The following is a 13,327-nucleotide window of genomic DNA, read 5'->3' as shown; positions in this document are numbered from 1 at the left end:
AAAAAAAATATTGGGTGCATTCCAGCACTACAAATTGTACCAAATTGTACTTGTTGACTAAAAGTGTATGTTCACTTTCATTCGCAAAAATTACATTTTCAAAGGCCAAAAATTCAAAATGTCTGTGATTATCACCTCCAGTTTCCATATTTGTATTACCCATTAACCCATTCAAAGCATTTCTAGTTCAGTTCATTCCAGGGCATTGTGTATCATTCCATTGCATTCAATATACCATATTATCACATATCCAGTAGTTTTCTATTGTACTAATTGTACTTAAGTAGAAATACATAGTTTATACTCTCTCTCTCTCTCTCTCTCTCTCTCTCTCTCTCTCTCTCTCTCTCTCTCTCTCTCTCTCTCTCTCTCTCTCTCTCTCTCTCTCTCGGTCCAGCCCCCTTCTTCCTCAGTCTTCTGGCGTGTCATCTCAGGGTTCCCTCTCCGTTTCTATAGGTAGTCCATAATGAGTGTCCATTGGTGTTTATAGTGGCTGCCCCCTCCCACTCACCGCCTTGGCCCTGCCCACGTTTCCGAGGTCTCACTTTGGTTTATCTTCTGACGTTCAAGTTCGCTGGAACGTCACGTCCGCACTTGAACTTGCAGCTCAGGGTTTGGGGAGGGCATGAGGGGGAGGAGGAGGAGCGGGGTCTTCTCTCACTACATGCGACCTCCATCATCATCATCACCATCATCATCATCACCACCATCATCATCATCATCGTCGCCACTCTCCCGTTGCGCTAAAAGTCATGAGGATCTCCTTTACGCAGCCCGCGGCGCGTTACTCCCCCTCGCTCGTGCGCGTGTGATCCGCGCACTTCACTTTTGCGTGTGTTTTGAGCGCTTCATTCGCGCGGCGCGTGATTATTAAGGACGTCAGATGCATCCATGAGGAGATTTTCACTTGGAGTCTACCTGGATTTCCCAATGTGAGCTCCGCTGAGAAGCCGCCACTCCAGCCAACATGTCTCGCCGCAAACAAGGCAAACCCCAGCACTTGAGCAAACGGGACTTTTCGCGTAAGTACATGTGCACGGTTGTGTTTCTGTCCATGGAACCACTTATTTGAGTAGATGGGGACTTCCTTGATGAATTTCAATTGCAAGATGGTCCTTGTGTGTGGGAACTCGCGACATGGAGCGCTTTTTCAAAACAGTAGGCTTTATTGCAAACGCGGCGCAGAGGTTCAACTTAACGCGGTTAACGCGTTGTGTGTTGTGCCTTGTAAATTTCTTTTTGCCATCAAAGAGCATGCATAGGCTTTGTCACCGCCGACTGCATCAAGTGGATGAGTTACCAGCAGTGAATACAAATATATAACCAGCATACATTTTTTTTTCGTGCTGTCAAGAGTTTTATTTGCCGAGGTTAGAGGCTGTTTGGTCAGGAAGTGGTGTTTACATACACACTTGTCCGCAGCGCAAAGACCTCGTGTGCGCGGTTACCGCGGAAGGCTCATATAGTTAAAAGTGAGGCGCTATCCCATAAATCCAATTTCAAAGCGTTTTAAAAGGGCACACTTTCATTCAAAGAGAAGAAACACATTCAACTCTTTACGATCATGTGTTTTCAAAGACATTGACTTGAAAGACATTGACGTTGCACTGCAACTTTAACAGGATGCATCCAGAAATGTGGCGTTGAAGATGCTTTTTTTGCGACTTCAATTGTATGGCTCGGGCACTAAATGAATTTCCAATACAGTATAGAGTATGCATGATACATTTGGTTCATAAATTCTTTTATATTGCTTTTGTTTCCTAAATCTGATCTATATAAACGTGTCCATGCTTCTTCCGTGTTGGCTGAAACCAATGACGCTCTTGTAGAACGCGTGCCTTCATTTTGTGAGTGTGATACAAAACGATTCGCCAGTAGGGGGCGTACAATGATTGTGCTCCTTTAGGACACCTATGAACTTGAACTTGATCTACTTTATTCCTACCGAGCGACTGCATCTGATCATTTTGTTAAAATCACATTCTTCTTTTATGCGTAGAAAAGTAATGCTTCATGCAAATACAGAATTGCAGAGGAAAGCAAGAGCGGAGAGCATGTGCTTAAAGACCTGGTTTCTTTAACACCAGCGTAAATGTATTGAATAACATCTCAACTCAATCATCTCATTAAACACATTTGAAACATATGTCATCACTGCAGTTTGAATCATAATTTTAATTCAATCGTTGTCAATCATTTAAGACATTGACTTGACCCAATGTGTGAGCACGTTGTAGTTCCTAATTGCATAGTTCCTGGTTTTATCACCAGTATGGTACCTTTCTATTCCGTTCAATTGTTTATGTCCACAATTTACAGGTGTGTTTGTAATTTATATATATATTTTTCAAATTTTTATATAAATATTCACATACAGTATTTGATGCCGTTGTATGTATTTTTATATTTCTCAAATAATTCGCATCGACTTAGTGTTTCCTGTGCCAAGATTTAGTGACAGCCTAGTGTTTATTATTATTTATCTTTTTCCGTAAACAATTTTTCTCATACTCAAACAGTTCCCTGTGCGCTGCCCCCTCACTACATAAACCCAAACCACTTTGAAATCAGTTGCAGTCAGTTGTTTGAAAAAGATAAAATTCCAGTTTTCAAAGTTATTCATTTCACTCGTGCTTGGAATCAAAAAAGAGATTATTTTGAGTTTGAAGGGAAATCATTCCCCCTAACTCAGCCTCACATACTCCAGCGATGTCCATGGCATAAGCTGGTCAAGATAAGCTTCAGCAAAAGAGCGGCAAATTCCCTCATCTTTAATGTAGTCGAACATACAGGTATAGCCGGGCCTATCTTGCATAGTCCCCCATCACCTTCTTGTCTGACCTGACATGGAATTAAAGGTTGAACCGGCGGCAAGAATTCATCACATCTTATCTCGACATCCCAGTTGGAACGTCCAATGTCATTTACCATGTGGCTAGATGAATTCTCTCTCTCTGTTGGTACTTCAGGGACCTACTCCACATCCAACCCCTCCATGTCTAACCGTGGTTCACGAGATCCCAGCACTTTTAACGAAATGGGGTCCAATCATCTTGAACTCAAATTAGAATCTATTTTTTGATTCTCTGAGGTGTTAGGTTCATTAAAAAGTGAGATTGGCACCACAATAAAGAGGGTCAAGCAACTATGTCGCTGTCTGTCCGCTTGCCTGCAAGCTGAGTGTGGTGGTCCATATCAATTTTTTTTTTTAAACTGCTTCCCTTGATTTCTTTTCTTTCTTTGTGTCTTTCAATCTTTATTTTTTGTTGATTCTGCTTCCCTTGATTTCTTTTCTTTCTTTGTGTCTTTCAATCTTTGTTTTTTGTTGTTTCTTTCTTTCTGGCGCTGATCAGTATAGCTGTCTGCGTACGTCACACGAGTTACGAGTAGTTTTTACGTCTTCTTGAAGTGTAACTCACATTCTGTTTTCTTGTATGCTCCCCCGCAGCTGAACCACTATCAGGCGTTATACCAGAAGAGGACTGTCAGGAGTCCCCGAGGCTGAGTATTGCTCAGGGCGAACCCCTAAAAGGGGACCAGGACCTGCTGACGTGCGGCCAGTGCCAGTCCCGCTTCCCCTTGGCTGACATCCTGCTGTTCATTGAACATAAACGAAGGCAGTGCCACGGGAGTCTCTGTACGGACAAACCCCTCGACAGGCCGCCGTCTTCGCCTCTCTCCTCGCCCCTCTCCACGTCATCCTCGCACTCAAGGAACCACCACCCACGTAGGGTATGCCACCCGGTGGAGGTTGCCATTCAGGTGTCGCCGCGGGACGAGGATTGTTTATCGACACCCTTGCAAGGAATAATCCCCAAGCAGGAGAATATTACAGGTAAATGGCTGCCAAGCAAGAGTATAGTTTGGGTGGTATTTTGAAATATCCGCTGCCGCGTTTAAGGCCTTTGAATGTCCTTCACTTCGAGCCCTGAACTCACATAAAGAGCAACCATCCTGACAATTATCGCCAGGAACGGAAACATTTTCAGTGAAAAACGACGCACAGGCAGTCACACAAAGACACAGATTATGCAAAGAAAAAATGGATTACAGATGTGTACAGATCCGTTGCCCTCATGTGGTGGTGAGAGATGCAACTCTCCCCCTCCCAGCATTGTTCCACTGTCACGTCTCGTGCTTCTTCAAACATGTGCCAAGAAAGGCTCACTCCTTACAGACCGATAGTTTTATGGACGCATTTTTTTTTTCTAAGAAAATCATGCATTTTAAGAGAGGCACAGCTTCTAATTATCTGCATGTCTTGTGATTTGAGTAATTAAGGATTTGTTAATACTGCTGGTTGGTTTATTGGCAGTCCACTGGGACTTCATGGGCCTGTTGTGATAACAAGCGTGACTCTCTTATGACTGGTTTTACATTGTGGGGTTTGATTTTGACCAGCAAAGCTTACTCTGATGTTTATTAATTTCCCTAATACCTTGTGCCAGTTTGGCCAGATTGACTCGAAAAGGCTAGTTAAATTTTGGAGCCAATTCAAGCTAAATGTGGAGAGCAGCATTCAACAATGTGAGCTACTGTCCTTTATTAGTTAGAACTGCTGCTCTGCAGATGGCAAGTCTCTTAGCGGTTGTTAGCTAGTTAGCCCTCTTCCTATACAGAGTGACCACTGTTCATTAGTGTAGAGTTTGCAAAACATCTGCCCTCTCTGTGAGTGCGCGCACACACACACGCACATGCACACACACGCACACACACACACAAAGCTCACTTGCCTCTTGGCCTTGTCAGCTGCTCGAATATGCTTTTCTTTGCTTATTTAGATCCTCATGCAAAACAATTCACATGATGTCGTAGGGTCAGGAGCTTGTATTCGGGGCAGAGAGTTATTTATAACATCTGAATGCTGTGCAAAGACACACACTGTCTAGGTTGATTAGTTCTGCTGGTAAAAAAAAGTCATTTTAAAGTGAGAAACATTTAGTGTAAAAAGTAAACGCAGCTACGGTGTCAGAAAGGCTCCGTACCGTTCAGATGCAGTAAAAACACTCCTTCCACCTCTGCTGCGCTCTATCTGTGATTGATGGATGCAGACTGGCAGTGCCAGTGCACCATCCCTTACCACATATGGTCGCTGCCATGTTCGCTCACCCTACTCAGCTCGAGGCGGACTCACAAAGATGAGGCATTTCCATGCATTCTCTCCTTACACAATGTTAAAATCCAACTGGATAGTGTTATACTGTATGAATATTCCCAATGAGGATCTCGCAGCAAACGGCATCTTTGGAAATGTAATTTGACACAGATAATTTACTGGCGTAGAAACTGAAATCACGTGAGGATGATGATTGAACCTGGAGGTTGTGGGGGTCATGATGGTGTCTAAAACAGTCAGAACTGGAGCTGGAGCTGTACGTCAATGAGACAGCTGAGACTGTCTGGGAAGTCCCATGGCTGCAGCTGGGGCCACGGTCTGCAGTCTGGAGCCCTGGGCCGTTAGAAGAGGGCAGAGCAGCCTGCTCGCCATCATTTGCATGATAAACAATTTAAGATATGCATAGCGACAACATAGCTTGTCTCCAGATTATGGATGGCCCAGAAAAAGAGCAGATGACCGTTTCTCACACAAAAATACAAAATTAGATCTCTCACATGATGCAATTTATATTAAAGGGGCATATTTGCGAAGATTTATATTTGTTTACATTCATCTTAACCCGAATGCAAATCAGATTTCTGTGTCCCCCATTGTTTTGATTTGAGAAGCACCACTACACAATCACACATTCACGCATGCCATTCCCTGTGTAGTAACACCAACTGTGAGAAAGGAGGTACCTTATCCTTACTAGTGTCTTAATAAGGCCACTGTAGCAAAATCGAACATCACCTCCCACTTCCGTCTCCTTTCAATACTCTTGCTAAATGGAAACCTTGACTCTGAATCAATACTGAGGTAATTATGGCAGCCACCTCCCCTTACACTCTTTTTCTTATATGTAACAAAACCTTACTGTGATATTGCTAGGAAGCTTGTGCGTCTTCTTGCAGCATCTTGCCTGTACAGTGTGTCTGTGTTGTGGAGACAAAGGTATTTAGCTGGCACAAAATTGGCATCTTGCCACTTATCTTCTCCAAACCACCAGCCCCCATGTCCTTCACCACCATACACATATATTCACTGGGTATCTCTCAGAGAGGGAGAACTGGGGGTGAGTAATGTGTGTGTGTGTGTGTGTGCGTGTGTGTGTGTGCGCGCGTGCATGTACAGGAGCTGGGGGATGAAAAGACTCCTTAATCGTGACATCTTTTTCCTGTGGCTAGTGTTTGTGTGTAGGTGTGTGGGTGTGTGTGTATGCATGCACGCGTATGGTCAGGGTTGTGTTGCCGGGTCGCTTTGCAAGTTCACATATGGCGCTTTGTTTCGGTGATCACTTTAATTGATACTGAATAGGCCCAGATGCATGCTATTGTAATTACCGTACACCAGCTAATATTTTCAGCACACTCACTCCATTGTCCGCATAAACTGATGGTAATTAGATCCTACAGTTGTACCATGCTCTGATAAAAAAAAAAATCTATTTTTAGCTGTGGGCTCCAACAATTTTTTTATAAAGGTAAACAGCAGGGGCATCGAAAAAGCCAAAATTCTTGGCAAGTATGAGAGGAAAACTGATTACGCGGGGTGCAGTGGAGGGAGTTGGAGTGTTTATATGCAGAGTGCTCCATTCTTAAAATAAAAAGAAGAAAATGACGAGACTCTTATCTGCAATTTTGCACACAGTTTGAGTTCAAACAATCAGGTTAAATTATTTCCTATTTTCATTTCTAGCAAGCGCTGTATCCCTGAAATTTATTTTCAGTTAACAAATTATTGACTGTATTCTTACTTTAGACTTTTGTGATCATTTTATATTGACTGAAAAAAAACCCCCTACTTTTGGTTGATTTGGTCTACTTTATTTGGGATTCAAATCTTAAATGAACTGGTTTTATATTGTAAAATAAAATCACAGGTACTGTAGGTGTAAACTTAAAGGGGCAGTAAAAGCGTACAGATTACATTTCTATGTAGATGTAACTTTTTTCAGTTCAGATATAGTGGCTGGGGTTGCAATGCAATGCATTTGGGCAGTAAATAAATAATACTACGAGATACTCGTATCTTATGTATACGACACCTCTAGTCTAGTCAATCTCTTCTGATCGCTTTGTTTGACTTAATACAATATTTTATAGAACTGAGAAGTGAAACTGGAACAAACCTAAATATAAAGCTTGATAATGGTACAGAACTAAGAGTCATTGTGCGTTTTATAATTTGTATGAGCATCGACTACATTATAAAAAATGCTCAGCACGCTGATTGGCTGTCAGCAAGCAAAATGCAAATCAGTCTGCCGCTTGTGTGGAAGATGCACGGACATAGAGTATAGATGAACAGATTAACAATAGGACCCTTGAAACCAGAGGGCAGCCATCTTACATTGCCACTTTAAATGAAAACATTTTGTTGTACTCAATGTGATTATTCAATTCCCTCAAAAAATTTTCATTTCCAGACTTGTGCACAGCTGCTGCAGCAAATCAATTTCTTCCTGCAATTTTTGGAAGAACCCTTTAGCAATTAAGAAAGTGTGTATGTGACTTTTCAGGCTTCTTCTATAATTAGAAAAATGCATTGGCCTCCCACTATGCAACTATTGAAGTAATTGCAGATTAATTTTCCTCAGCAAAGCCAAGCTCACTGTGCCCACAGATGTTGGTGTTGCAACGCTGGAAAGTGACGTGTATATTAACGTCTAGGGTGAGAATCTGATGTCTAACGAAAATGTGTGCATATGTGTGCAAGTTTGTGTACAGGTGCGGTTTTGACCACTTAAACAGTTTATAGCTTCTTGCGCATGTGTGAGAGGGATGTTTGTTAAAAAAGCTTTACTACCATGGGTCTGCAGGCTGAACATGAAAGGGTCTTTGACTTGGCAAGCCTTGCCAGAGGACAACCCTCTGTGTACTGTGCCAGCCCAGACTTGGCCCAGAGAACTGTTCCTGAGGGACGCGACGGGCCTAAATGCTTGTGTGTTGGGAGGGGAGGGAGGCACGGTGTATACCGTATGTTAAACTGATGTTTAGTGGGCTTAAGAAGCAGAACCTATGGCGAAATGGCAGGTGTGTGTGTCTGTGCATGTGTGTATCAAACAATGGGAGAGTATGTGTACTTATGGGTAGGTATGCCACAAATTGTGTGTATGTCTGTGTGTGTGCTGTCCTCAGGGCTCCTGAATTGGACTTCCTGCGTCTCTGTTTGTCTTCTAACAACCTTAGTACCACAGCCCCAGGCCATTCAGGTGGAGGCTAGTTGAAGTATGCACCCACACACATACAGTACACATAAAAAGCAGCAACTCACAAATGCATTCACTCACCCACAAATGTGCACTGACACACAGCTGCTTTATGAAGACAACAATGCTTATATTTACTCGAAAGATGTGCACGCACATGTAAACCACCAGTTTGTTTGTCTGTCATAAATGTGTTTTGGCAGAGGTCCCACAGATGAGATCTGTCAGAAACATATGATCTTTATTTCAACCCCCCCTTCCTCCCTTTTTGCAAAATGTTTCTTGCTCGACTTAAAGCACTGCAAAGTGGTAAGCATTAGCATGTCCGCACCTCTTAAATGTACACTCTACAGCTCATTAGCACTGTGGCAGATCTGGCGAGGGAGCAAGCCAGAAAGACGCACGCATGCACAATTTCTATCCATCCATCTTGTCAAGCAGCTGTCAAACAAAAGTATACAACAGAAAGTGCCTTGTTTGTCCACAGCCGCGTCACGAAGGATAAAAACGTCTTTAAAAAAAAAAAGACTGTCCTGCCTCTGTCCTGTCAATAGCGTGGCAGACAGTCATATCTCAGGGCCAGGGGTCATCTGACAAGCATCGAGCACCTGCAGGTTAATGACTTTATTTTTAGACGGAACAGAAACAGAAGATGAAAAAGTGACTTTCATACAGCTGTACCTCCGGAAGCGGCAGATGTGAGCAAAAAAAAGGAAGTGGTTCAATCGGTTGGGGCGGAAAGAAACTTTGACAATTTGATTCAATACGACGGACACTTTTGGATGCAATTGCGATCATTCAGACTAAAGATGGAATAGAGTTGTTTGTCATTTTCTCTCTGGTATCATAATCTGTTTTTCTTCAGCCTGTTACTTCATCAGCTTCTGTTCTTATTGTGTCCTTGTAGTGTAGTTTCAGGCTGGTCTGCGGCACTTTTTGCTTTGTCTTCCTCCTGGTTGGCATTCAAATGCCGAGGCCTTCAGAGAATCAATGTGCTGAGAGTGCTGTGTTATTGTGAACCCACTGATCCTGGTTACTATCTGTCTTTAGTCTTTCCTCCTCCGCTATCTTCTTCACTGCAAGTCTCAGTACTGGGTTTGGCCTCTCTGCTTGAGTGTGTAAGTTTGATAATACGTACTGTAACGATGTGTCTCCATTTGACCGGGTGGTTGTCTATACAGCTGTGTCTTGCCATTCTTATCGTACATGCTGTAGATATGAGGCATAGAGGGCCCCTGTGTCTGACTTTACACTTGTGAAAACTCACAGTTCTCCCTCCGAATGTTTGTGAGAGAGCGTCTCAGCATGCACAAACCGTATCTGCTGCTCCTGCTTCAAGTACTATATACCAATAGATGCTCTTTTCCTCTGGGGAGGTTGTTCTCAAAAGCCCATTTATTGCCAGTGATGGCTCAAAGTTAGCCGTACTTTTTATCTTTAACCTCGAAACCGACGTCTTTTAAATGATGATCACAAGACTGGGCTTGCAATGATTTTGAAGGTTGATCTGTTCTTTTGGCTATATGTCTTTTTGTACATCTTTATACAAAAAAAGGTACAAACTGGCACAGAAAAGAGACAAATATGCGTGCACACAACACCATAGTGGTAAAGCGAAGAATCCAGTTTCCCACACCAGAATGACCGTTGTTGCAAACATAATAAGCGCACTCCTACTATCCCAGGCACCCTTTACTTTAGCAGGCTGAATCTCACTGATAACATGCTGGTGCCCTCATTTAAATTTGAAGCGCTTCTTTAATCTTCAAAGGCCTGATTGCTTTATGAATATGCATGGTCTGAGCTGACTCTCAGTTCATTACCTTGTTGTAAATTCTAATGACCATTAGGGCCCCGTGCGGTAATTGCCAATTGTTTTGCATTTTTGATTAGTCCATTACTGCAGCGCATTCTGAACATGTCTGCCTTGCCAGCCTGCCAGGCCATGACAAGAGGCTGAGATGAGTTGAAGAGAACAAAAAGGGGAGTGCACAGGGGGCACGCTCATTTGTTTGTTAGTTTGCTGCTTAGTGTGAGCAGTAGTGAAATATAAATATATTTATTTATTTATTTTTTTAAATTTTATTTTATTTAAAGGCTGAAAGCTTTTATTTTAGTAAAAAATATATATATATACGTATATTTTTTTTTTAAAAGGCTGAAAGTATTCCCTCAGAATTCAAAGTTTTGTTTTGAGGAAGGAACAATAGTGACTTTTGAGAGACACAAAACAAAAATCGTCGGCCCGATTGTACTCTAAATAAGGTTCATCCTGGTTGTTTCTCCAGCGCTTGAGTGCAAGAACGTGTACCTGACTTCATTTATGTCAGCATATGTAATTGTTGATTGTGTGCATGGCTGCCCGTCCAACTGTGCGTACATGTCCAGGTTTGCGTGCAGGCTGGTGAGTTAAGCGAGGTTGCTGGTGTGCTGGGAGTGGTTGGGAACTTCTGGCGGTGTATCCCAATGCTCGGCGTGCCTGGGACTTATGAAAGATTGATGCCTCCTAGCAGAATGGCACGGCCCCTGCTACAACTTGATAACATCTAATGGATAATTTAACGCACTAAAACCGGCAGGCTGGTTCCCTTCTCTAGCTGGATGGAGCGGACAGCAGCTGCTGGGCTTTTGGAGAAGGGGGGTGCTGCTTTGACTGAGTGTCACAGGGAGACTTGAGGACAGGAGAAAAGGAGGAATGAAGCAAAGTGTGTGTCCATGGCGTGACTAGAAGCTCCACTTTAGTGCCCAGAGTGAACTTTATAGTGTCAAGAGTTGATTAGGCAGAGCTTGTCACAGTTGTTAAGATATGAAAAAAATCCTTCTTCCTCAACTTAAATGCACTCCCACTCCCTGCAGTCATCCATTCTCTACATGTTAACAGGAGTAGGAACAAAGATAACATTTGTGTCACAGATCAAGTTTATGTATTTGCAAAAGTATCAGAACATAACCTCTTAATCAGTCAGATGTCAAAATAGGCCCTTAGTTGCCCTTAAATCTGATTTTTCCAATTTATCTGTCATGCGGTCGCGTTTATTGTTTCAGTTTTTTTGTCTCGTCAATTGTCGTAACTTTACTTCCGGTTTTATTTTGTCATTCCTTCCGTTTCAGTTCGTGTTTCCTTCCTCGGTGTTGGTTGTCTTGTCTTCCCTGATCCCGATTGTGTGCACCCGCGTAATCGATACTAATTGTCATCACCTGTGTCCCCGCCCGTTTGTGTGTATTTAGTCTGTGTCTTCCCCTTGTCTTGTGCCAGTGTGTCTAGCCTCGTCCCGACCACCAGCGATTCCTTGATGTCCGAACTCTCTGAAAGAACTCTCCTTTTTGTCTCGCCGCCGAGCGACGCTTTTGGTTGTGCCTGGGTCTCCAGCGCCTTTTTGTCTCGTTCCAGTGCGACTCCTTTTGTTGGTACTTTTTGCTACACGTTTTCCCTCGAAAGAGGCGTTTTGATTTGTACTTTTAGCCTTTTGACTCGCCACAGTGCGACGCCTTTTGTTTGTACTTTTTGCCCCGTGTTTTCCCTCGCAAGAGGCGCTTTGTTTTGTACTTTTGCTCTGAGTGCTTGCTGGAATAAATCCCAGATAGATACGACTCTGCATCCGAGTCCTTCGCCTTGTCCCCTGCCTGACATTATCACAACATTTTGAACTATGCTTCCAAAAATAATTTGGGAAAACAATCAAGATCCTTTCAATAACTCGGTACATCAAAACATATTTGGATGAATTTGTTGTAGAATATAACTGCCCGTACACCAGCCCCATCAAATACATTAGTGATGAAATAGAATAGCCAGGCACTCATCAGTATACGCCAAGGTTTCGTTAAATCTGTAGAGTGGCACTTATACTAGCCCAATGATGGTCTGCAGCCCACCACATCCCAAGATAAGAGGTGGAGAAATGAATGGATTAGCCTGCCATAATATATCTGGACAGGGGCGTTATTCTGGCCGGGAACTGGGAAGACCCACGCATGTTGTGCACCCACATGAGTTCCTCCCGAAACTAATTTTAGATGGGTAAAATATCTGTCTGCCGGTCATTGGTCGACAAAAGTGGTATGGGGGGGCTCTGACCCCTCACCCATCAACGAGGTGCCCTTCAAGGCAATTTATATGGGGTGATGGATTTTGGTGCGACACCCCTACATCTAACTGCTGAGCAAACAGTTGAGAAAGGATTTTTTTATGAACCCTTTATGGTAATTATCAACATTTTGTAGGCGGTGATTAGATTAGCTTCAACGCCACTTGAATTCAATCTAAATGACAAAAAAGCTGCATTTACAAATCCAGTCAGTCATAAGTGATTCTGGTTCTCCTGTCCTACTCACATGTACGATTCATAATCTCTGCAGCTCTGAGGTCTTCAGTCAGTCTCTTATTCCCAGACTATTAAACCGTTGACAGTTTGGTTAATCGCCCCGCGGTTGGACTTCAAGGGGAATTACAAAGAGGTCAGTAGATGCTTTCTCTGAGGCACGGAAAGAAAAAGGCCAGGTGTATGTACTGTTCTTTGCTCCGTGATGTGCCTCAGTCTCAAATAGGTCATTTCCTCCCCTTGTATGCACAAGGTTGAGTTCAAGAAATTTTTATAGTTCAGTCTAAGGAATTTAAGTAGCAAGCCCGGACGGCTCGTGTACAGCATGTCCAGTCTGCATGTGCTTATGTTCACGTGCTTTCGGAGAAGAAGGTAGCAGAGCCTGCTCTAGGGCATCTCACGAAGACAACATGATAGATGGCTTTGTTAAAGGGTCCCAGGGTGTCCCCTGAACTTGAAGCACTGTGTTTATCTTGAATAGGAGACGTACAGAGTGTTGGGGGGGGGGGGGGGGGGGAGTAGTGAGCAGGAGGAGAAAGGGAATGATATAGCTTTCAGAGGAAGGGAGCGAAAAGGAGGGGAGGAGGCTGAGTTAGGGTCTGTATCTGGGCAGGCCAGGCCGGGGGTTGGGGAGGTTAAGGGGGGGGGGGGGTCCTGAGCAGGCATGGCTGTTGGAGGATAAGGGGGGGTGGG

At 43.4% G+C, this 13,327-nt stretch overlaps 1 protein-coding gene across 1 annotated transcript in view; it reads left to right on the top strand.

Moving 5' to 3' along the window:
- Window positions 1-455: 455 nt before the first annotated feature.
- The window catches only part of LOC125969351 (B-cell lymphoma/leukemia 11A), a 35,040-nt gene continuing 22,168 nt past the window's right edge, over window positions 456-13,327 (top strand). Inside the window, exons 1-2 of the mRNA XM_049721278.2 lie at window positions 456-1,022; window positions 3,452-3,838. Of these exons, the coding sequence (XP_049577235.1) occupies window positions 968-1,022; window positions 3,452-3,838 (442 nt within the window). The 5' untranslated portion in view covers window positions 456-967. The remainder of the gene's footprint in view (window positions 1,023-3,451; window positions 3,839-13,327) is intronic.

This window comes from Syngnathus scovelli, chromosome 5, assembly GCF_024217435.2.
Source record: "Syngnathus scovelli strain Florida chromosome 5, RoL_Ssco_1.2, whole genome shotgun sequence".
Lineage (NCBI taxonomy): Eukaryota > Metazoa > Chordata > Actinopteri > Syngnathiformes > Syngnathidae > Syngnathus > Syngnathus scovelli.
This window is presented reverse-complemented; position numbering and strand designations above follow the sequence as displayed.